Below are 26420 nucleotides of genomic sequence, written 5' to 3'. Positions count from 1 at the left end.
CGTTACGTATAGCTCTTCAGTATGTGTGTCTTGGGGTTACATAGGTATAGCGTAGTTAACGCAGCAGTAAATGTTTGAGATGTATCTCTGCTTGATAACAAGGTACTCGGTTTCATAAGTCTTTAGAAAAGTTTGGGCTTATCTATAAGACATAAAGCTCACAACACGAATATTCTGATCCTTGTCCAAAACTGGATTAAGTTGAACAATTGGGCTGTTCCTATCAACTGGTTTTGACTTCTGAAGACACTTTATTTCATCATAATATGTCTTCGACTGACTCGCTCTAACAATGAAGAGTTCTGCTTCTTTGCGATAGTCCACCAATGTAGATATCTTGTCGCAAGCAGATTTGTTCAAATCAGATGATTTGCGGGATTTAAAGTTTCTAGCAGCTCTCTTAAGGACAACAAATGCTGTTACCAGTCTTCTCCAACAAGAAAACCGTTCAAAGTGGTCTGCTGTGCTCGTAGTTACTGAGGACTTCAGCACAGAAACTGCTTGCCGTACCTCTTTATCCGGTAAGATCAAGGGAAAGGTTTCAGAAGTGTCCATTTTTGCAGTCTGCAAAAGGTCTGGACCTTGTAACCAAGTAGTCAACAGTTCTGGGGACATACATCCTCTGCTCCCAATATCAGCGGGGTTGGATTTTGTATTCACATACTGCCATTGGTCAGCTTTCGTTAAGAAGAGAATCCTCTGTACTCTATTACATACATAGTTGAAAAAACGTCTGGTTGTATTGTTGATGTAACCAAGCACTACACGGCTGTCGGTGTAATACCTAACAGAGTTGAAAGTTACGTCAAGGGCACTGATAACTGTCTCACCTAGTTCTGCTGCTAGGAGGGCTGCACAAAGCTCTAACCTAGGTATGGTATGACCATGTGTAGGGGCTAACTTACTCTTACCAATGACAAACCCTGTTAAAACTTCACCACTGTCACTCTGAGACCTTATATACGCTACTGCACTTACAGCCTTTTCAGATGCGTCCGAGAAGATGCACAGATGTTTGTCAATACACATACTCAATGACTCAGGTAAGTACATTCGTGGGATTGTGAGTTCACGCAGAGACAGCAAAGAATGTTTCCAGGCATCCCACTTTGTCTGTAAATCAGGATTAAGGGGTTCGTCCCAGTCGCAGCCTGTAGTAATTTCTCGGAGTAACATCTTTCCGCGAATGGTGAAAGGCGCTGCGAAACCAAGGGGGTCGTACACACTATTCAGAGTTGAGAGAAGACCACGGCGTGTGTAAGGCTTCGATTCAAGTTCCAGGCTAAATCTAAAACTATCAGAGTTTAGTTCCCAAGACAAACCAAGGCTCTGGTTCACAGGTAGCTTGTCTACATCAAGGTTAAGTGATTTAAGATCATTTTGTAAGTCTTCTTCAGGAAAGGCCTTCATGACCTGTTTTTTGTTAGAGGCTATCTTATGGAGTCTTAGATTGGCAGTACTGAGACAAGCCTGGGTTCTCTTCATGAGGCTTATAGTGTCATTAGTATTTGGTAGGGAAATAAGGCCATCATCTACATAAAAATTGTTGTTGACAAAGGCATTTACATCCTTCTCTGCATCTTCAACAGTCTTTCGTAAACAGTAATTAGCGACTGCTGGTGATGGGCTATTCCCAAACACGTGAGCACACATGCGGTACTCTATCAAACTGTCATCAGGGTCATTGTTCCTATACCAAAAGAACCTTAAGTAGTCGCGATGGTTCTCCTGCACAAGAAAGGAGTAAAACATTTGTTCTATATCCGCAATTACTGCACAAGAGTCTTTACGGAACCGTAATAATACTGCTAACAGACTATTGATCAGGTTTGGTCCACACAATAGGGTACTGTTCAAGGATGTTCCTTTGCAGATGGCTGAGGAATCAAATACGCCTCTAATTTTGTCTGGTTTTTTAGGATGGTATATACCAAAAATTGGCAAATACCAGACTTCTCCATTGCCCAATGGTGGTGCAACCTCTGCAGCTCCCGACTTCATGACCTTTGACATAAATTCAACAAAGTGCTTTGCCTTGGTTGTATTTCTTTTGAGGCTTGCGTCCAACATCAATGCTCGTCTAAGGGCGATATCGCGATTGTTTGGTAACAACGGTCTGTCCAATCTAAAAGGAAGTGGTGCTACCCAATAACCTCTTTCGTCTTTCTTACACTTTGTTTCCATGATTGACAGAAATTCTCGATCCTCTATGGAGGTGCCAACTTTATTGTCGTCTCTATCTCTAACAAAAAGATCACATGCCAAACCATGGCAATCATCAACACTATGGTGCTTTATAGTATAAAGTTTTGAACAAGAGGGGAGAATCGACTGTCGTCCGTCTCGAATAGAAGTTTTCTTAACATAGATAGGAGGTATGTGGGCATTCCTAATACATGTTTCTCCGATAATGACCCATCCTAAGTTAAGCAACTGTGCATAGGGACCATCCGGACCGACAATTTGGTCTTTCACATGGTGTACGTCAGGGAGGTCTCTGCCAATTAACAACATGATGTCTGCTTCCTCGTCTAAGTCTGGTATATCGTCAGCAATTCGACGAAGGTAAGAATATTTCAGTGCCACGTCAGGAGTTGCAATTTCTTCCTTGTTGTCCGGAATTTCTGAACACTCGGTAATTAATGGTAAATTGAACTTGGGTCCTTCACTACCCTCTATAATGAAACCTTGTCCTGTGCGCCCAGATGTGGTAACTTTTCCGCTACATGAAGACAAGGTATATTCTATCTCTTTATAAGAGCAGATGTTCTTGAAGATGTCAAAGAAGCGAGAGTTTGCCAACGTTCTATTACTTTGATCGTCAAGGACAACGTACATTTTTACTTTAAAATTGGTATTATCCTTGTGGTATACGTTAACCTTAAGTATTTTGGCACATGATTTGCACAAAGAAGCATCTCCACACAATTTAGAACACTTGGAGTTAACACTATCGTGACTTCTTGAACTTGGACTCTCTTGCTTCTTGTCATTGTCCTTTTGCTTGTCATACTTTTCTGTTGGTTTCCAATCAAAATGTAGGCTACTTGTATGTTTCAAACTATTGCATTCATCACACTTAATTGGTACCTTGCAGTCCCTAATTCTATGTTCAAACTTGCAACACCTGAAGCACAACTTATTATCTTTTAAAAACTGCCTTCGTTCCTCTATGGGCTTTTTCCTAAATTCTCTGCAGGTGTCAAGCGTATGTTGCGCGTATTTGTGTAAAGGGCACGTCCTACCTGTATTGTTAACCTCACCTTTGTTTGCATTGATCCGCAACGGTCTTCCAGATCTCTGCTGCGCCTCTTCCCTGTGCCCCTTCTGTGTAGATTGATCATGCCTGAAACTTGGATCATTGTATAAACTACACATCTCTTTAATGAAGCTAACAAAAAAGGTAAAGGGTGAATGTGACTACAAGTGTTAAGACTAAACTTTCTCCCCTATCAGACATGTTGTTTTGATTTGGACTGTATTTAGCAATAAGTCGGGGTTCTACACCCTATAGGTGAGCCAAAATACCCCTACAATATTTGCATACAATTGTTCCTCTTTCACACTTTCTATCTCTGACAAAACGTCACTTAGTTCGTATAGTTTCTTGTAATCTTTATTGCCTAATCTCGGGAAGGCCTCTAGCTTTTTTCTCAGCTTTTCTTCAACCATTTCCGGTGCACCATATCTCTCCTCCATCCTTTCCCAAATCTTCACTAGACCTATGACTGGATCGTGACAGTTTGCTGCTCGTAAATTGCCTGCTTGTTGGGATGACTCTGGACCGAGCCATTTCATCAGGAGATCAATTTCTTCACTAGGTGTGCACTCTAATTCCCCAACAACGTTCTTAAAAGTATTTTTCCAAATTACGTACTGGGTTGGGTCATCATTGAATTTAGAAAATCTTTGTAACATTACATCTTTTTTAACAAGAAATTTACCAAAGTCTTTAAACATATCTGCAGACTGTATCGGAGTATAAACTTGAGCACTAGGATTGAGTCTTATTTCAGATTGCTCTCCTTCAGTGTTCACATTTTGATTTTTGTCATTAACATAATGCAGTTGTTCACGCACGTAATTTTCTGTTCTTTCAGCATGCGACTCCTCTTCTTTGATTCCAACAGAACTACCTAGATCACACTCACTGATTGTTTCAAACAATTCATTTTCTGCTTCTGCCTCAGCAAAAATCTTTTGTTCATTCAAGAGATCTAACTCGGCTTGAATAACCTTCTCCTCTCTATCTGCTTTTGCAACGCGAACTGTTTTTTCTTCTTGTATCAGCGCTTGCTTTGTTTTCAATTCCAATTCCTTTTTTGACAGTTCCATTCGAGCCTTTGCAGCTTCTAGTTTGGCGCGTGCTCTTGCTGAGCTGGTTTGTGAGTTTGTACTTCTGCCAGATTGTGCAGATACTCGTGAAACGTAGTCTGTTTCATTTAGTCTCTCATCGATTTTCTTTAACACTGCTTTTACAGAGTCATCAAGTTTAGCATCATATTCATAAAAGTCATTCAACAGTTTATCACTCTGTTCTGAATCCGACATTGCTGCTTTGAAACTACACCAATCAAGCTGGACGTCTACCGACTTCTTACTGTTCTGTCCTTAGCTGACAGATAGATAACGAAACGACCCAAGTTGCTTTATGGATTTATTTCGTAAGAACTGGAACAAACAAGAAATACATATTAAGTAAATAAGTCTTGAGTTATTTATCATTCTGATATGTCGAGACAAAGTTATAACTAGTTGACCAGAAAAGATGTACTAAAAATTATTTAATAAAGCTACACAAAAATAATAATGTTTTACCAACTGACTAGAAAGTTAAAGTATGAATTGAATATTTCTATCAACAACCAATATAGTCTATAAATCTATTCAAGTATGTAAGCAAAATATATGGTCCAAAAATGTAGCAAGTAACATATTTGTTTTACATATGAAAAATGACCTACGTCATGCACTGTCTAACTTGGCTTGAAATGACTGGACAGTATGCTTCCTGTCTTAACACTCATCTCTGTAAACAAACAATTATAATTGTAACAACCTTAACATATCAAAAGGTTTTAAAGCAATACAGTGAATAATACTGCAAATATCTCAAAAGGTTCTAGTCTAAGACAAAAGGGCATGACACCTTAATTAAACAAGCATCATTACAAAATAGCCCAACATAACACTCAACTGGTATAAAAATTACTTAAATTGTCACAAATCAACAGTTAAAACATAAATCTATTTAACCATCTTTTCTTTCACACACAATGATTTAGTGGCATATTACCCAAATGAAAATAGTGGTGCTTAACCTAACCGTACGGAATGGGAACGGCTAGCACGGCAAAAAAGCGCCTATGATTTTACACACACAACGGACTCTACATGCTTAATTAACGTGATCTTTATATGGAAAAGGAAAGAAAATATACTATAACAATCACATAATACAAAAATAGGCCATAACTTACTCGCTAACTCAAAGAGATGCGGGAAAAAATTAGATTTAATTTGCCGCAAAAATAAGGCGGAGAACGTAATTTCTGCAAAGCGTGAAAACCAGTAGCAGCATCGCTAAAGTTTACACCGTTCCGGTACAAAGTAAAAAGTAACATTTTTTGAGAGAGAAAAAAGTTCATGGGGAGATAATTCTGGAAAAATTGGTGCTAGAGTTAAAAAAATCATTGTCACATATGATGTAGTTGATGATAAGGAACACATGTTTGAAGTTTAAAGTCAATACTTTAATACGAAATGAAGATGTTAGAGTAAAATATAACATTATTTTAAGTTCAAGGGGATATTGAGTTTTGCACCTTAATTATCAAATGATGTGGATGATGATAAGGAATATATATATATGAAATTGATACCTTAAGAAATAAAAAAAGTTATAGGCACATGAACATTAATATAAAGTATGGACGCTGACGACGACTTGCAAACCGAGGTGAGTAGGGGAACTCACCATATTCTTAGTAAAGTCGAGCTAATAATAAAAAAATATCACTTACCTGGTCTTTTTTAAGTTTAGAGTCTTGCACTTTGCAGTAAAAGTTACATCTTTAAGCAGTAATTTTTTTTATTTTTGGTTTTTGTTTTTTAGCGGGGAGAGGGGGGGGGGGTTGAACAGTCTGTAACATGAGTAACAGTGACACTTAACTATTTAACTTTATTTATTATTAATTAAAAAAATTATTGTATGTTATAAAGTATATTTACAAATAATTGCTAAGTTTCACAATTCAATTGGGCCACAGACCTATTTACATAAGAAAGGAGAAAAAACATTGATAAATTTGGAGAGTGTACTTCTACAGAAATTTGATCCTTCAACGTTGGGGCCATTCGATAAGAATACAGAGGGGCAATTAATAATGACAAAACTCTCAACTCAGTGGACGTGTTAATGGGAGACATACAGTTAATAGTGATTTACTAGCTGATATAAGCCCTTACTGAGATTCAGCAGGCTGGAAGGGTTTATGCGTAGGACTTTGTATATATCTGTGATTTAGGAAGGCAATATAACTGGATAGCTTACATTTATGGCTCTATTACTTGATAACAATTCTCATATCAGTAAAACGACACTATTTTTATTTTCAATCTTGAAAATGTCACATTCTGATTTAGTACAGTGTAGCCTATGACGCCTCAGAAAACGCATAGTGGTCTCTGACCTTTGTAATGGCGACTCGCATGCTGAGAAATATCCTCGGCCAAGGTTGCAAGAATATAAATAGGTATTCTTTAGCTAATTTCTGAGATATTATTGCGGTACATACAAAATATACTTTATAGATATTGAAGAGATGATAGTTCATTGTCCTATGTTAAAAGATATGACGTTAGAGCAATTAATCATCTATTTTCGCGACAGGAGTCGACTTAGAACAGGACAGTTATTTAGCCTGGAACCCCGTTGTTTCGATCTATTTACCCATAAATCACAACTGCAGTTAAAAAATTTAAATCTCCCTGAATCTTTATTTTGTATCATTTATTTTGATTCTTTTGTCATAATATTTACATGGCAAACATCACTAATATATAGTTTTTAGCTTTTGGATATTTACAGACATGTCAAACAGGTTGAAGAATTAGGTCACGCCATTATATCGATGCATTGTGAGAATCGCTCAGTTAGTCAAAGATTGGGAAGCCTGGCCCATCTTTTTTAGTGTTTGCTAGATTTTTCAGTCAATTAGAATTAAGGATGTCTGTTTTAAAATGTCAGCATAAATTTAGGGACTTTCAACAGACAGTTAATGTACATTTAATAAGAACACACTATTTATAAGTCTTTTTATTATCTACAAAGTCTGACGGTACTGGAAACATGTTTTTGATCATTGTTATGGCACAAAACAAATGCGAAAGATTTGCGTGACACTGTTGTAAATGTAAACAATCAGTAGCTAGTTCATTTTGCAAATAAATTGAATGATTTGTAAATATATCTATACAATGAATAGCACGATACAAGGGGTTCCACTATATGTAATTTAATCCGGCGCACAGAAACCTGGGTATCACACACTTTTTTCATGATTAATTATCCGTCTATCATTATTATATTAGTCTATCTGTTGAAATATAATTCTAATTAAACGGGACAAAATAACTGTTATGTCACTTTAAATATCAAACACAAAAAATAATTATTTCATGAATTAATATTTACTTGTCCGAAGCTTTGAATATCTGCATTGATTGGTAGGTAGGTCGTTGCATGCGCCGGAGTTTCATCTCTGATACAAGAAACATAAAACAGTGGCAAACAAACGGTAATAGACTCTGTTGACTGTTGCTAAAAAATCAACCTTTTTATACCTAATATGTGATAGATTGAACAGAATGCATTCACTTAACACACACACAAAAATGTTTGTTAAAATCACCGGAAAATTGAAAGGTATAAGTAGGCATATTCAAAAAGAAAACAGGCATATGAAGAGAGTTTAAAAGATTCTCATCCAACATTGTGGTATAATTTGAACAAAGGCCGCATTTCACATTTACACTTTCCTTTTGGTGGCCTTTGTTGACAAGTTTGACTGTATATACATGTAATCAATGAAAGTCATTTTCTTTTTGAAGGAAATGTTGTAAAAGATACCTTTGTAGTAGTAGAGAGGCAGGGGGAAATGCTGACATACCTATGAAAAATGTGCCTCTATCATCAAGGCCTCCAAACTTTCCCCCACCAAGGTATGCCGTGGCTGACAAAACACAACATGAGACCCAGGTTTGTATAGTATTGAGTAATCTTACAGTTGTAAGACATAGTGTTTATGTATTTTTATAGAAGTTTGTTTCAGTTAATGTAGAAACTATTGTCAGAGTACCAGTCTGATTAAAATCATGTAAGAAATAAGTAGATCTGAACTTCAGTCAGGTTGTGAGAGTACTTGATTGTAGTTTTAAATTAAATTTGATAATATATATAATTAAAATAATGACAATAAAAGAATTTGTGTGTGCTGTTTGCTTAACTTATTTAACACTAACTATTTTAAATACACTTGTCCATCTTGTAATGTGGGACAAATTATTTATCAATTTTAGGTAAAATTTTCATAGTAAGTACTGACATGGGCAGATTCAGTTGCCACTATCAGGCTGGCTTAGAGTTAATTTTCTTTACAACTATTTCAGGTGACGGTACTAGACAATGGCTTACGAGTGGCGTCGGAGAATAAATTTGGGGAGTTTTGTACTGTTGGTGTATTGATCGACTCTGGTTCAAGATATGAAGTAAACTACCCCAGTGGTATAAACCATTTCCTGGAGAAACTGGCTTTTAGTGTAAGTTATTACATGCAGGAAGTGCATTTGATCTTGTGCTTTAACAATTTATTGGCTCAGCGTGTTTTTATAATGATAACTGACAACATATTTGTGTTACACCATTCATGCATTATACTAAGTTTCAAGGTCGTTGACTTCAAATCACTTGCCCCTCACCACTGTGGGTTCGAATCCCGACAGGGACTTTGGATTCTTTCATGTGAGGAAGCTATCGAGCTAGCTTTATACGGAAAGTCAGTGGTTCTACTCAGGTTCCTGTTTGTGCCTGAAATAATGCACGGAAGGGCACCTGAGGTCTTCCTCCACCACTAAAGCTGTAACGTCGCGATATGACCTATACTGTGTCCATGTGACATAAAACCCAAAACAAACAAAACTCGGTTTCAAATGATTAATGTTGATATTTGAACTCAATGGCTGAGCGATTAAGGTAGTTGACTTTAGTTATTATTGTACACTGAATTTAACCCTTAACCTGCTATATTTCTATAACAGACTAGTCCAGCATTGAATCTAGAACAGTCTTCGCTAGGAACTACCCTTGCCTGGGGTCATTTTGTTGATATAGTCTTATATGAGAAGACACATTTCAGTCTTATTTTGTAAAATTACAATACCAAGAGTTTAAAGCAGCACGCCTCCAGATTCATCCTAATTTTCATGAAAATTTTGAAAATGTATTTAAAGGTAAAATATTGTGAAATGAACAAAGAAAGTACTTGACATACTACAATCGGCACTTAAAATCAACGTAAATTACCAAAAAGAGGTCAATATATGCATAAATAGCCCCTACTGCGTTAGTAACGCAGTAGAAATATAGTGATAAATACTACAAAATACAGTCATTAATTGCACATAAGATATAAATTATCACTTGAATCTTTAATTTGTTTACTTTTCTCAAAGTTTTAGTATGTTTTTTCCAAGTTTAATTTTCTTGAAATTATTTTGGTCATTTGGAGGCATGCAGCTTTAAGATATTTATCATGTAGTATTACCTTGTGAACATCTGCAAAACGAATATTGTTATGCCCCTTGGGACAATATTAATTATTAGCCTCGCCCTGGGTCACTTGATTTATAGGAAAACACATGTAAGTCATATTGTACGAAACTACAATGCCCAGAGCTTAGAGATATCTGGCATGTAAAATCAATTTGTTGATTTCTTCAAAAGTTACATTTAGTCATGACCCTCCGGTCAAAATTTGCAGTATACCAGGAGTCTCATTCTTCATGTTGACAATGTACCTTATAGGAAAACACATCTTGTTTTTAGCTCACCTGTCACAAAGTGACAGGGTAAGCTTTTGTGATCGCTTTTCGTCCGTCGTCCGTCCGTCCGTAAACTTTTACTTTAAATGACATCTCCTCATAAACCACTAAGCCAATTTCATCCAAACTTCACAGGAATGTTCCTTTGGTGGTCACCTTTAAAAATTGTTCAAAGAATTTAATTCCATGCAGAACTCTGGTTGCCATGGCAACCGAAAGAAAAAACTTTAAATATCTTCTTTTAAAGAACCCATAGAGCTAGAGCTAAGATATTTAGCATGAAACATCTTCTAATGGGTGTCTACCAAGTTTGTTCAAATAAAAGCCCTGGGGTCAAAATTGGCCCCGCCCCAGGGGGTCTTTGATTTCCCTTATGCATATAGTAAAAACTTTAAAAAATCTTCTTTTAAAGAACCCATAGAGCTAGAGCTAAGATATTTAGCATGAAACATCTTCTAATGGGTGTCTACCAAGTTTGTTCAAATAAAAGCCCTGGGGTCAAAATTGGCCCCGCCCTGGGGGTCATTGATTTTCCTTATATGTGTATAGCAAAAACTTAAAAAATCTTCTTTGAAAAAACCCATATAGCTAGAGTTTAGATATTAAGCATGAAACATCTTCTAGTGAGTGTCTACAAAGTTTGTTCAAATAAAAGCCCTGGGATCAAAATTGGCCCCGCCCCAGGGGGTCATTGATTTTCCCTATATGCATATAGTAAAAACTTACAAAATCTTCTTTTAAAGAACCCAAAGAGCTAGAGCTAAGATATTTAGCATGAAACATCTTCTAATGGGTGTCTACAAAGTTTGTTCAAATAAAAGCTCTGGGGTCAAAATTGGCCCCGTCCCGGGGGTCATTGATTTTCCTTAAATCTACCCTGGTGTTGGTCGTTTTGCACCTCCTATATCCCGCTTTTTCAGTGTTTTAATACATCGGAGGTGCACGCATTCCGTTGGGGATCCGCCCACACCGGGTTACCAAAGAGTCATCAAGAGCAGTGTTGGTAGACTTATAGTCATCCACCTACTACCCCGTATCCAGTAGTGGATCCACTGCAACAGGCATCTCTGAGCCCTTGGATAGGGAATCCTGCCAACAAATGAATCTCGACCGCAGTGAGGACGAAACATACGTAGAGACATCTGCAGTAACACCGTCAGCCTCCTTGACAACACTTCCGGTATTTTCGGTACAGACTAATTCAAACCCAAAGTAACGGAAAATCGAATCCGATCAACCACGGAAAATAGAAGAATCGAATATCACGAGATTTAAAGTACTCAAAAAACTACACATACAAAATACACGTACTCAACACCACATTGAATATCAACAAAAGTGTATTGATTTATGTCCTACCTAGAAACAAGATTTCTCGCAACCCAAAAATATAAACCATTGGAATGTTGGCGGTTCATTGACGATATTTTTATGATATGGGCCCACCCTCGACAGGAATTGTATTCCTTCCTGGAGGCTATAAACAGCTTTCACAAGTCAATCAAGTTCACTTACGAAGTCGACACAGAAACGGCTCACTTTTTGGATGTTACAATCATAAAAGACTCTAACGGGTACTTAAACACAACGGTATACACGAAACCCACTGACGATCACCTCTACCCCCATTACTCAGCATATCATCCAGATCACCAGAAAAATGTAAAACTGTCTCATCAATAAACTAACCAAGGACTTGGCACAGTGCCAATTACCAGAACGTTCATGTTACTATATATAGTAACATACGTCATTTACATATCTGATCATTTTGTGTACTTTAGCTATTAATTTTCAATGTAAATTTGTCCTGAAGAAGGTCTATAGTGAGACTGAAACCGGTTGACCATCATTAAAAGCAGTTAAATCTACCCTGGTGTTGGTCGTTTTGCACCTATATCCCGCTTTTTCTGTGTTTCCTTATATGTGTATAGCAAAAACTTAAAAAATCTTCTTTGAAAAAACCCAAATAGCTAGAGTTTAGATATTAAGCATGAAACATCTTCTAGTGAGTGCCTACCAAGTTTGTTCAAATAAAAGCCCTGGGGTCAAAATTGGCCCCGCCCAAGGGGGGTCATTGATTTACCCTATATGCATATAGTAAAAACTTAAACAATCTTCTTTTAAAGAACCCAAAGAGCTAGAGCTAAGATATTTAGCATGAAACTTGTTCTATTGGGTGTCTACAAAGTTTGTTCAAATAAAAGCCCTGGGGTTAAAACTGGCCCCCCCCCCCCCCACCCCAGAGGTGTCATTTTTTATAACTATATGTGTATAGTAAAAACTTAAAAAATTTTCTTTTAAAAAAACCCAATGAGCTAGAGGTTAGATTTTAAGCAGGAAACATCTTTTTGTTGGTGTCTACCAAGCCCTTGGGTTTAAATTGGCCCTGCCAAAGGGGGGGGGGAGGTCATTGTTTTTCATTATATGTGTGTAGTAAAAACTTCTAATGGGTGTCTTCAAGGTTTGCTCAAATAAAAGCCCTGGGGTTTAAACTGGCCCCGCTCCGGGGGCCTATATACAGGTGAGCGACCTCAGGGCCATCATGACCCTCTTGTTTTTTATGTGGATAAATACTATGTCTCTTTATTTGGCATATATATTACCTCTATAAAAGTTAAATGAATCATGCACTAAGGATAAAAATGTCTGATTATTAAGATAAAACTTTTTTTAGACAAGTTTATTGGTTGGGTCTCTGTCGTAATTGAAAGATTATTTGTGTTACTCAAAAAAATTGATATTCGGCCCTATATTGCCTTGCCTTTGCAGTTAACTTGTTAATCAACAAAATATAGTTGACAAAAGTTGAAGGGCCCTAAGGGTCAAAGTAACAAATTAACTTTTGTCACCAGTATAGTGCCAGATCAAAGTCATGCAGTTTGGCCAGGCTCTATACTGTTGGTAGCTTAATTTTTGCATTTTCATATAAGATTCCCTAACTTCATAATTACGGACTATTTCAAATTTCGTGCATGCCAAATCCATGCCATCAAATTTCGGGGAGTCAGTGATGATTTACAGACAAGAAAAAAAGTCAGGAAGATCCCATTTTATCTATTTCAGAAAACAACAAATTATGAAAATCGAGATAAAATCAACCAAGTGTTAGAGAAAGTTGGAGGCATTTGTGATTGTCAGTCTTCAAGGTTTGATTTTATTTGAGCCGCGTCACGACAAAACCAACATAATGGGTTTGCGCCCAGCATGGATCCAGACCAGCCTGTGCATCCAGACCAGCCTGTGCATCCTGGTTTGGATCAATGCTGGTCACAAACTCATTACGTTGGTTTTGTCATGACGCGGCTTATTTATCAGCAGGCTTCTGGCTGCGTGTTCAGAAAGGGAAGATCACAGTCTGGATCAGATGATCTTGATTTTATTTTCATTCCTTTATGAAACTAACAGTAATCATATAAGGCTAAAATGATTGGTTAAAGGAAATGTAAAAAGAATAATACTGATTAGTGAGGGAAAAATCTATGTTTTGGACAAATTCGATGAATTAAATACAAGAATAAGTGGATTAAAATGATGACCATGTTTTAGTACTAAGGTCACTCAATATTTGTATCAACAGTTAAATGTGTATGTATATCTTGTAAAATAATTCTTTTTTTTTCCCTTAAAAATTCATAAACACGCTATTTCATGTCCACTTTTATTGGGTATAAAATGGCATATACTGTACATATTAGATATGTTTCATTATAAATTTCAGAGATACAATGATATATGCTATGTCATTAGAAAGAGAGGGACTACCTGAGGCGTTAGATATACTGTCTGACGTAGTTTACCAGCCTGTCATCGGTGACGAGGAGGTTTGTTAATTGTTTTTTTCCATACCAGATAGCCCTTAGAAGTAATTTTGTCCGAACTTATATATTTACTTGTACTTTCATCTGGACTATTTGAAGAATAGAAAAATCTATTGTATTCACTCTAGCTTGGGCAAAGTTGTCTGTTCCTAGTCACACTTTGGTTAAGTTTTTGTGTGCAAGTTGGAAACTCCAAAACTACTTAAGGGTATTGGTTGAAAATTAATACACTTATTTGAGTGCATAATATGAAGTAAAGCAATTGGATCATAACTTTTATTTGGATTTTGACACAATATGGCTGTTTTAAAACTTAGAAACTTCTACATTATCGAGGCTCTGGTTTTACTTTCATGCACTGAGACATGCAGGCTGTTCTACTGACAGCTCTTGTTTTTCTTTACCAGCCCTATTCATACAACTAGCCCTTGTCTTCTGTTGACACAGTATTCATTATGTTGTTAGTTTACATTTTTACAGGTGGATAAAGGTGATGAGCCATGTTAGAGATTTTAGTGAATTTATCATCACCTCATTGTAGTAACGGTTTAAAGCAGCACGCCTCCAGATTCATGTCAATTTTCATAAAAAAATTTATAAATGTATTTTAAAGTATAATATTGTGAGGTGAACAAGTACACTACAGCCTCATTATATCGCTCATGTTGGGGTCCAATGTCTCGACACCAACGGTTGCCCTACTTTAAGTGAATGACCTAATGATATTATTGTCTTGGTTTTAGAAATAGTAAACATCACTTAGTGATATACATGTATATGCATATAAGTAAAGAAAGACCATATTCTATCTTATATCTGATAAAATTTTCTGTACTGCATGTATATGGGGGGAAAAAAAAACTTCAAAAATAAAGATGGACATTATGTCATTTGTTATTATATAAATTTCAATAATTTTCTGTAGAATACGAAATGTAATCTCATTGCTATTGTGTATTTAAGATTGAGATGGCACGACAGGCAATTGGATTTGAGCTAGAGTCTCTCCGTATGAACCCTGACCCTACGGCACTGATGGTAGAGATGATCTTTGCTGTAAGTTTAATTTTGTTGGCGGTTGATGTTTTCAGCCCGACTTTTTTGAAGAAATAAAGGATCTATTGCTACAGTCATGATGTCCTTTCTTTTGCTGTTGCCGTCCCAAAACTTTAACATTAGTCATTATTTTTTCAAATTTCTTTTTTGAATCGTCTTTAATATTCGACACAACAAACCTTTGGGCAAGACCTTCAAGTACACCAGATTGGAATCAACATTGACTCTTAAATAATCATGACCTTCAAGGTCAAATTTTGAATTTTGCTTGATTTTTGCTATAATTTGCTTAAACTTTAGTATTTATATTTTGATTGTCTTTATAGTTTGACATAACAGTATTTAGACCAGATCTTCAAGTTGATCATTTGCCGTGTCCTTCATTTGTCAATGACCTTGACCTTCCAGGTGAAATTATTGAAATCTACTTGATTTTTGCCTGATTGGCTAAAACTTTGATTTTCAAATATTGAATTTAGCTGAGTGTCATAACTTTGTTATTTACTTATGTTTTCAATTCATAATTTTACAAAAGAACACTTGTGACAAATCTTTATGTTGAAAAATTCAAATATAACATTGACCTTTATTTGACCTTGACACTCAATGTCAAAATATTGTTATTTGCATAAATTGTCATATCTTTGTTCTTTATTTACAGATTTGATTCATCCTAAGACAAAAAAAACACATATATCAAAACTGACATGTTAAATTATTCTGAAATGACCTTGAAATTTAATTGACCTTAACCATTGAAGTCAAATTATTGAACTTTGTTTAAATTGTCATAAACTTTGTTATCTTTTATATGAATTTGACTTGTTATTGGGACAAAAGAACATTTATTACAAAACTGACATGATTAATTCAAATGTGACCTTTGAATGACCTTGACCGTCATTGTCGAATATGAAAATTGAAATTTTATTTTGTTCAAGAAAATTATGTATTCTAGGAGTATTTTTCCTTTAATGATGTGTTTGTCTTGAGGAACAAGAGAAGTCAAGTATGGTCCCTACTAGGTGGCAGCTCTTTCTTTAAAGTCGCAATAATTCAATTCAATTAAAAGCACATTTATTTTACAAGTGGGTCCTGGGTAATAATTTTGACATTTGTCCCCCTCTCCTAAAATGCACCGCTATATTCTTATGCTTATTTCTTAATTATATTGCATTTATTGTTACTTTATTATTGAAACAAAAGATTAGCAAATCATGTCCATATAAGGTTAACATTTCCATTTTGGGGAGTGGTGTGGTGCAAATGTCCAATGATACATTTTTAGATTGGGGGAGCTAATTTCTTGGGAGGGCAAATGTTCTGGATCAATCCAGCCTGGCCTACACATCAGCAGGCTGAATGACTTCAGTTTTCATTTTGATTTTCCCCAAAAATTGAAAATGGAAAGTTCCAAAAATTGAATTTGGACAGGTCCATATGAATAAATCAACAGAGAAAGGGTTAATTTATAACATATGTTTCAGGCTGGATACAGAAATAATACTCTAGGGCTACCGAAGATCTGTCCAGCTGGTAACCTCAGTAAGATAGACAATCGTTTACTGTACACATATATGAACAGTTACTATGATCCTAAGAGGGTAGTGTTAGCGGGTGTTGGCATCGATCATGACACCCTCGTCAATATGGCGGAGAAACATTTCGTCACAAAGTCACCGATTTGGACGGAAAACAAATCTCTGATTTACCCTTCCAAAGGCATGGATTGTTCTATAGCACAGTACACTGGAGGACTGGTAACTGTAAGTTTGTTAACTTTTATTCTGCCAGTAATCTGATGTTTATGATATTTCTTGTTTGTAAAGATGGTTTTCATTGGATAATTGTGTTGTTTTATATAAACTATAAATATGGCTTTGTCAATTTATAAAATAATTACATTTTATTTTCTCAAAGTAAGGAAGTTTATAATTTATAAATTTGCCATGAACATGTAATATGGCCTATTTAAGCTTTTGTTTGCATTATAACTTTCACCTAGCCACCTTGGTTATAAACATTAACAAGCATTTACATAATGGCCATAAAGCCTGTCAAAAAGCTTTAGGTTATCTATAGATATACATGTAAACAAAAAGTAATATGAAATTTATTAATATTTTTTGACTATAAAGTTAGTTAGCCCTCAAACATGTACATGCAATAAGTTTACATGTCTGTTCATTTTAACTAGACACTTCACTTTTAGCTGCTAACTTTTGGGCTGCTAACTTTTGGTATATTATAATAAAGTCATGGATAATTTCACATTCATTACACATAACATAGGTCTTTAACTTTATTAAACATGGCTCATTAGTTTTATTGGCACCATTCATGGGGTCGGCCAGCTCACTTCATTAGGGATTTATAATCCAGTGGTCGTTGTTTCAATCTTTTGGCAAGGCATTGGCAATTGTTCTCAGACATTGTGTCTAATCATAATAGTCATTTGACTCTTGCCACTAATTCAGAAATCAGTTAGGATTTATAAGTAGCTGGTCACTTTCCAGTTAATGGTTAGTTGTTTAGTTGTGCATTGATGTCACAGTATGACTGATGGTGACCAAAAATGAGTTCAAATCAGCATTAAAACTAGAAAATCAAACAATCATATACTTTTCTATTTACTCAGTTCGAGTTGAAAAGCCCACCATTTTGTTAAATTTGTAACTAACAAGAATCAGGTCTAGGGCATAGTTGTTTACCAAACACAGGTTTTTGTTATCTATGTAATTTGCTTTAAGAAATCATTAAAGTAAAAACAAATCTGATATCCCGCAAACATTTTACGAACGAGTCAAAAGCTGAAGTCCACTCAAATTTTTGGGCAGAATGGGAGGTTATGAGGTTAGAAGAAAGGTGCACTTTTTCTTTTATTGTTATAATATTACTAACAATTTACCTGTGTTGCTATTAACAGTCAATAGAAAGTAACATTAATCTGTTGATATTGATTAAAACAAACTACCTCTTAAAGAGCGTTACTAAATTTGACAGTCTATTATGAGAAATCAATTGTTAATGACTTTACAGGATTGAGGATACTTAGACGACCAATCAGAATCGACATGACATAAAATGAACATGAGTTATTTGTAGATTCAGACAGTGTTCTTACCTGGCTAATGTGATATTCAAAATTAATACACTTGAGAGTGGTCAATAGACTTTGATATTAACCTCATTATCATAAAATTATTGTTAATTGCACCGCAGTTTATTATACTGCAAACCGCCTCCGTGGTAGAGGGGTTAGAGTAGATGACTTCTAATCCAGTTATCTCTTGGCGTGGGTTCGATCCCGGGGAGATGCTTTGGTAGTTTAGCTCAGAGGAAGGTTGTCTAGTACTGGTGTAACTCTCCAGGAACGATGGTTATGAAACTACCCGCCTATATGACTGATATACTGTTGGGAAAAGGTGTAAAATGAAACAAACAAACAAAAAACTACAGTAACAAGTTAAAAGTTTAAGAAGGAAAGTAATCATTGTGTTTTCTTTTTAGCCTCACTTTCGCATGGAAGCTATAATAGAAAAACAAATAATTTCTATTTTTTCCTTTTATCTGGCAGGAAGAACAAGATTTATCAGATGTTAGTCTCGGACCAAATCCAATGCCAGAGCTTGCGCATTTAGTTATTGGACTAGAGAGTTGCTCACACAGGGACGATGATTTTGTAACATTTTGTGTACTAATGAATTTACTAGGAGGCGGGGGGTCATTTTCTGCGGGCGGACCTGGGAAAGGCATGTACACTAGACTTTACCTGAATGTGTTGAATAAGTAAGTGTAGCTATCACAATGCATTAGATAATAAACTAGTACTGCTTAGCTCATTAAGGACAACATGTAATTAGTACTTTTGACGTCGCTTGTTCTATCCTTGGGCAAGGTGTAATTTCTCTGAGACATGTGATCTTCATTCTTGGACATTGAGTCTAAAGGTCATGTTTTTTCCCCACCAGTTACTCAGAAATCATTTAAAACCTAAAAAGGCCCTGAATTTATGTATAAGAAGTCTGTATGAACCATTCTCCAGCAGGTGAGGTGCTTCCATCCCCTGTTGTTGCTTGAAGATTGTAATACTAGAGAGATTGTAACACCAGAGATAAGCCCAAATTTATCTTTCCTATTTCGGCGCCTTATGACCTAAATTGTCTTGATGCACTGTGAAACAAACAGTAAAAATAGTTAATCCATTATCTAAGAAAAAAAAGATCTTGCTTCTTTCAGTTTATGACTAAAAGCTTTGTTATCACCACTTCTCACTATCTTAAGATACCATGCATTCAATATTTGATGGACTTTTAGATCAAGTCTCAAATTTACGAACAACTGGTTTGATTGTGAATGGTTTCAAATATATATGGCCAAAGTTAGATTTAGTTTTATTATATAAAATTATATGATTAATGTTATCCCTGTGGGTTTAGTAGAGAAACTTTAATATACATATGTATTATCATGTCTATTAGTTTTAAAAGTTACACCTCTATTTGTTTATTTAAAGGTACTTCAGCCTAGTAAAATACATTGTATTATTTGTTTATTAAAGGTAATCAACCTAGTAAAATACACTTGTATTATTTGTTGTTAAAGGCATCATTGGATAGAAATGCGCAGGCTACAAATCACGCTTTTGCCGGACACGGGGATGTTTGTGATACACGGCTAGCTTCTTCATCCAAGCAAGGTAAGATTTTTCTTGTACATAATAATATTTCAGGCTTGTCCCCTTGGGCTCAATAGGAAAGCATCTGAATTGTATCCCAGGGGCTGCTGATTTGATACATGGGAGAGGTTACAAATTGATTTTTATGGTCTCACCTCAGTTATAGGTAATTGGTCACTTGTAGAAAAATTGAAAATTGCTGGTTAGTTTGATGTTGCTCTTGTCTTTTAAATAAATGAAGGTTGAATGTGTAATACCGTTGGGGAGATAAATGAACGGAAACTGAAATTTTTATATTATTTTCAAAGTGAAAGGGGCATAACTCTGCCAAAAATCATCGAACCATGACCAAATTCGAACTTGACCTACGCATTCCTTTGACATATCCATATGTCAAATTTGAGTTGAGTGTGTAATACTGTTGGGTAGATAATGAACAGAAAATGAAAATTTTATATTATTTTCAAAGTGAAAGGGGCATAACTCTGCCAAACATCATCGTGCCAAAAATCATCGAGAACCATGACCTGTATTTTCTCATGATATATACATAATTATTATGTCAAATTTGAGTTGAATATGTGCAACCGTTACTAAGATAATGAACAGAAACTGATGATGACAGAATGACGGAACATGGTATTAAACAGTAGGTTACTTGTTAGTATTGCTTTTGGACCCCCTTTTGTTCAGAGCCCCTTTTGTCCAGAGCAAGGTCACTGTTACTGAAATAGAAAAATGTTTTGTTTATTTGGAAGATATGTAATTAATTGTATTGATACACAGATGAAACATAATAAATTATAGGTTGTGTTCAAATTTTGCTTGAGACCACTTATTTTTCAAAAAGTCAAGGTTGTTGGTGGGAATATCAATCACCTTTAGTGATAGCTATAAATATTCCTAGTTCTAAATTGTCGCAACACTAGATTACAGGAAGTATGAATTATTTTTATGCCACTGATTATTTTTCCATTGTTGATTGTTTTCATGCTGATTATTTGTTCTTCAAAAGTACTTATATGTTTATATATTTCACAGCTCGACAAACTGACTGAGGTTATAACTAAAGAATTAGTCAATACAGCCGGGCAGACACCACAGGTATGTTGTTCGAGGAAATTTTTTTAAGATGCTAATAAACTCTAAACTGGGAAAAATGCCCTAAAGATCAATTGCATTGAATGAAAACTGCCCTCCAGAGTATTGAAAACATAGAAATAAGAAGTAAAAGTTGCCCTCAAGACTATTGAAATCATGGCAATAAATGGACGGTGCCCATAGAGAATTTTAAAAGATTAGCATTAGATGAAAATTTCTGTCAAAATCATTCAGGGAAATATAGGTATAGACTATTAGGTAAATTGCCTTCAATAAAATCTAAGAACTTTGGAGCATTGCACTTAAAAGCAAAAAAGGCAAAGAAAAGAATTAAAGATAAAGCCCTCATCAACATAATTTGAATGAAAATTTGTTCACGAGCAACAAAAGAACATCAAGTAGCAAAATTTTCTAAAGGAGCAACAGTGGTACTGGATCTCTGTGGCTGATTAAGGTTGCAAACAGTGAGCACCAAGCTTTTCTCCGCTGTTGATTTGCATCTGGAACGGGGCTTTGATTCTGTCATGCATGGAAGCTATTCTAGTACCATACAGAAAGTAGGTTGTCGGTTGTTTTTGATAAGATATATGTAACTATGATTTGCAATTAATGAGCCACGTCATGACAAAACCATCATAGTGTGTTTGCGACCAGCATGGATCCAGACCAGCTTGCGCATCCGCGCAGTCTGATCAGGATCCATGCTGTTCGCTATCAGTTTCTCAACTTGTTAATAGGGTTCGGTAAGCGAACAGCATGGACCCTGATCAGACTGCGCTGAAGTGCACAGGCTGGTCTGGATCCGTGCTGGTCGCAAACCCATTATTGTTGATTTGTCGTGCACATGGCTCAAATTTTAATTTGTTAGGTTGAATTAAACAGAGCTATAAAGAACAGCTTCTAGTCTATGCTGTTGATGAACTTGGACACAAGTTTCCTGTTGTGTTTGAGGACTGTAGGGCAGGCAGGTGCTCTCCATCCGTTTATAGAAACCAGCCAGAATTACTATCTTGACCTTATAGGTATTTTTCTTTATCATTAGATTTTGTAGTAACTAAATGTTCAGTTTGATGGTCACAGTCAGAGGTTAAGGTTTTGTGTGTTTAAATCACTTCTCATCTGTTCCACTGTATAAACCCATCAGGGACTTCATATTCTTTCATGTTTGGAAGTTATCCCAGCTAGTGTATGGAAGGTGAATGGTTCTACTTTTGTACTTACTATTACAATGTATGAAGTAGTCACCCTGACATCTTCCTTCAACAGTACAGCCGAACTTAACCTTGTAATGATGGCCACTTTCAAAAATGTCCAATTTTATCCTTCTTGGTGGTGGTTGTGTTGGTAGTTTTCACTCTGGATCATTGCAGTAAGCCGCATTGCATTTACCACAGCTAAGTTCAGCCACCACATCAGTCCTGGGCAGGCTGTCAAGCAGTTTACCAGTACTAGTTGCTTTTACTTTAGCTAGGAACTGAATACTTCTATGAATGCCAGAGCTGAGGTACAGTGTGAATGATCATAGAAAATATTTCATGATCAATCACAATGAAAGTGACCTATGCCATTTGGGAATCGAACCCTGGTTGCCCAATTCGTAGTCCAAGGCTCTACCTATTGAGCTAAATGGACGGCTCTTTTATCCTTCTTTAGCAGGGGCTGTTTATAGGCTACTTCTCCTCAGGAGATTTCTAAAATTCATTTGATGTCAAATGGAGAAATTGAGAGTCCCTAAAGAAAGTCCAAAACGGCAAAATTGAAAATGTTTTGAAGGCTCGGTTTGATTGAGCATTTTAATTGACAATACTGTCCAGTGCAAACTCAGTCCACTACCTCTAAAGCAGAATTCAACATTAAACCATGAATTGTAAAGTTTTAATCCTCTTTTGGCAAACATTTCAGGGTTCATTGCTCCCGCCCCCCCATTAATGCACGTTACTCATGGTAGTGCAGTTTCCCCTTCCTGTGAAAAAAAAAATCATCACATTATTAACACATCAGATTTATTTGTTACTACAAATGAGCCGGGACACGACAAAACCAACATAATGGGTTTGCGACCAGCATGGATCCAGACCAGCCTGCGCATCCGCGCAGTCTGATCAGGATTATGCTGTTCGCTTACAAACCCAATTACAAGTTGAGAAACTGATAGCGAACAGCATGGATCCTGATCAAACTGCGCTGATATGCAGGCTGGATCCATGCTGGCCGCAAACGCACTATGTTGGTTTTGTCGTGACGCGGCTCATTAATAATGTTTTATATTCCAGAAAAAGTGACAGCGGAAGATATAAGCCGCGTGGCACAGAAAATGTTAAGAACAAAGCCGGCTGTAGCCGGGTATGGAACACTACAGAAATTACCTGACCTGGACACTATACAAAACTTGATACTTAATAAGAGTAAACCCAAGCTATTCTCACTGTTTGGAAGATGAAATGATGCAGATATACATGTATAACTAAAATTACAAAAATGTATAATTGAGAAATTAATGTAAAGTGAGTGCAAAATACCGTATATCTCCTTCACAGCAGTATTCTTTTAGGAGAGATAAAATTCTGGTTGTTCAGAAAAGGTGTTGCTTCAGTGAAGTGAAAATTAGATTTATTGTGAATTTTTGATACTGGTAGAAAATGACACAGTTGTTGTGAAGAGGTGATTGCTCAACGAAGGGCCCTTTCTGAAGAGGTTACACAGTATTTCAAAATGAACAGGATAGTTCTCGAGACCTAGATTGTCTGAGTAATTATAATGTTAAGAAATTCAGTGGAAGGCATCAACCAGCTATTATTTATGTTGAAATGAAAATAGATGTTGTGTCAATGTGGAAAAAAAGTGTACCCCACCCACATTACTTTTAGTTTTGTGTTTCTAAAATAAATGCAGAGTTTTAAAGACGGAAACAAAACAAAACCTGTCTTATTATTATACTTGAAGTAAAACATCAGACTTTGGCAGAACAGTGTACAGAGTGATTATTTTTGTTGTAAATATTTATTTAGTTTTACAGATTGTTGTAGAGAGTAAAGTTTCTGTATATTGTTTCATGATTGTATTAACCTGTATTAACCATGTGAAGTGAGTCAGACATACCAGAAAGTACTGTTAGATGTACATTTGTAAGTTAAGAATATTTTACCTATAATATTGTGTGTATAAATCACAATGATAATTTCAGTTTACATAATTATGTTTGTTGTTAATTATAGACCATATTTGTTAAAGGCTCATTAAGCCCTGATAATAATGATATTACTTGTATATTTCTCAAAAACTTGGTACTTGTAGTGTCAGGTGACCTGTTTGCAGAAGGCTACTCCTTGGTCATATAACTTATCTCTCATGGTTTTGAAATGATTGTTTAATTTTACGCCTTTTCCCCAACAGTACTTCAGTCATATAGGCGAGTAGTTTCCTAACCATCGTTCCTAGAGAGTTAACCAGTACTAGACTACCTTCCTCCACGCTAAACTACCAAAGAATCTCCAGGGGATCAAACCCACGCCAGAGAGGTAACTGGATTAGAAGTCATCGACACTAACCTCTTGACCACGGAGGCGGTTGTTTTGAAATGAAATACAGTTGTAGTGGTGTAGTATTATGTATGGAAGTACTTTGTTTACTTCAATGATTATTTCCCTTTCATCAGGTGGTTATCAACACACATGCACTTAATCCAATTTAGGGGCATCCGTGGCCGAGTGGTTAAGGTCGTTGACTTCAAACCACTTGCCCCTCACCGCTGTGGGTTCGAATCCCGACATGGACTTTGGATTCTTTCATGTGAGAAAGCTATCCAGCTAGCTTACAGAACGTTGGTGGTTCTCCTCAGATGCTTGCTTGTGCCTGAAAAAATGCACGGAAGGGCACCTGAGGTCTTCCTCCACAAGTAAAGCTGGAACGTCGCCATGTGATCAATACTGTGTTGGTGTGACGTAAAACCCAATCAAACAAACAAACTTAATTCAATTTGAAGTAGTAAAAAATTACATGTTTGCTCTTTGTAAAGGAAAACAAAAATGAACTGTAAAAATGTAGAAGATGAAACCCTGGCCATGTTTTGCCAAAAGTCCAGTTTTCAGAGGTTATATATAGTGATTTATTTATCAATGGATTTGGAGTTTAAATCATCCGATTTTCAAAGTATTAAGGTTTTTTAGAATTCCAGTTTTACTATACTAATTTCGAGGGTAAGTGTGCCTTGAAAGCTTTAAGTTTTTGCCGTGGAGTCAACAAGCTATAATATATTGAGCCGCGCCATGACAAAACCAATATTATGGGTTTGCGACCAGCTTGGATCAAGACCAGCCTGCACATCCGCTCAGTCTGATCAGGATCCATGCTGTTAGCTATCAGTTTCTCTACTTCTTATAGGGTTTGCAAGCGAACAGCATGGATCCTGAATGGGTAGGCTGGTCTGGATCCATGCTGGTCGCAAACGCACTTTGTTGGTTTTGTTGTGAAGCGGCTTAAATTATATGTGTGTGTAGATTTTGGCTGTAGTTGTGTTGAACTCTGAGACATTGGTGCAGTTATCTGACACCAACTTCATCATATATACATTAAATTACACTCATTCCTTTAAAGGCACATTAAGCCTCAGAAATGATTCAGGTATATGGCCAATGAGTACATTTTTGGAAACTCTAGGATACCAAAAATATGAAAAAAAATTTATGAGAAATAAAATAAGCAGCATTTTGAGGCTTGTGGAATTGACCAGCTGACAAGTTTTTACCTGTCTATAGATCAAAATGAAAATTTGAAGTAAGCTGATATTTTCTTTTCAAATTTAAACAACTGTTTCTTTTTACCAGTTCATTTTGTTTTGTCAGTATTTTAAGCAGTCTTATTATTTTCTTTTTGGTCAAATTTTTAATTTTAATTCAGTCCATTTTGTGCCAGAGATGTAAAACAGCCTATTTTTGTAGTCAAAGATTGGAAAAACATTTAAATTTCTTTAACTTATGCTGAAAGATTGAGAAACTTTTAGGCCGCCGCCAAATTTTTGGCCAAATTGATTGATTTTGAAGCACATTTTACTGCAAAGAAAAATTTTTTTTAAAAGAAAATATGACAAAAAGTGAGTCAATTGTACTTTGTCAAAAAATGCTATGCCGTTATTTGTTATTTTGAAAATTATAACAACAATAATTATATACATTGTATTTCATACCATATTGTTAAGAAATATTGATCATTATTCAAAACCACAGGAACTTGAAATTCTATCAAATAACTAATATTAATCATAATATCCAAATATACCCCTATATGCTATAAAAAAATTTATAGTATATAGGGGGTATATTTTGCATATTATCTTTAATAGTGATAGAATTTCAAGTTCCTGTGTTCAAAACTAACAAATGACAACTGAATGTTGATTATTGATGAGTAAATAAAAACACATGAAAATCTATGCCAATTTTTTATCTCTGAACAGTTGCCAATTCTTTATCTCTGAATAGTTGCCAATTTTTTATCTCTGAACAAATGCCAATTCTCTATCTCTGAATAGTTGCCAATTTTTTATCTCTGAACAGTTGCCAATTCTTTATCTCTGAACAGTTGCCAATTCTTTATCTCTGAACAGTTGCCAATTATTTATCTCTTAACAGTTGCCAATTATTTATCTCTGAACAGTTGCCAAGTTT

The 26420-nt window shown here is 35.9% G+C and overlaps 3 protein-coding genes across 3 annotated transcripts; 1 reads left to right on the top strand and 2 right to left on the bottom strand.

Moving 5' to 3' along the window:
* Nucleotides 1–138: 138 nt before the first annotated feature.
* LOC132727794 (uncharacterized) lies at nucleotides 139–3378 on the bottom strand. Its single transcript, XM_060713382.1, has one exon. The coding sequence runs from the start codon at nucleotides 3376–3378 to the stop codon at nucleotides 139–141; it is 3240 nt and encodes a 1079-aa protein (XP_060569365.1).
* A 123-nt stretch (nucleotides 3379–3501) lies between these two features.
* Nucleotides 3502–5474, bottom strand: LOC132727785 (uncharacterized). Its single transcript, XM_060713372.1, has 2 exons — nucleotides 4965–5474; nucleotides 3502–4671 (listed from the first exon to the last, which is right to left on the bottom strand). The coding sequence occupies exon 2, from the start codon at nucleotides 4549–4551 to the stop codon at nucleotides 3502–3504; it is 1050 nt and encodes a 349-aa protein (XP_060569355.1). The 5' UTR covers nucleotides 4552–4671; nucleotides 4965–5474.
* Nucleotides 5475–6659: 1185 nt separating this feature from the next.
* On the top strand, nucleotides 6660–26185 carry LOC132727777 (mitochondrial-processing peptidase subunit alpha-like). Its single transcript, XM_060713360.1, has 12 exons — nucleotides 6660–6755; nucleotides 8113–8260; nucleotides 8671–8820; nucleotides 13168–13250; nucleotides 13823–13925; nucleotides 14886–14978; nucleotides 16466–16744; nucleotides 18556–18767; nucleotides 19584–19644; nucleotides 20698–20760; nucleotides 21640–21721; nucleotides 23031–26185. Exons 1-12 carry the CDS (start codon nucleotides 6700–6702, stop codon nucleotides 23195–23197), a joined length of 1497 nt encoding a protein of 498 aa, XP_060569343.1. The 5' UTR covers nucleotides 6660–6699; the 3' UTR covers nucleotides 23198–26185.
* Nucleotides 26186–26420: the final 235 nt, after the last annotated feature.

This window comes from Ruditapes philippinarum, unplaced genomic scaffold, assembly GCF_026571515.1.
Source record: "Ruditapes philippinarum isolate M1 unplaced genomic scaffold, ASM2657151v2 ctg83_1_1_1_1, whole genome shotgun sequence".
Classification (NCBI taxonomy): domain Eukaryota; kingdom Metazoa; phylum Mollusca; class Bivalvia; order Venerida; family Veneridae; genus Ruditapes; species Ruditapes philippinarum.
This window is presented reverse-complemented; position numbering and strand designations above follow the sequence as displayed.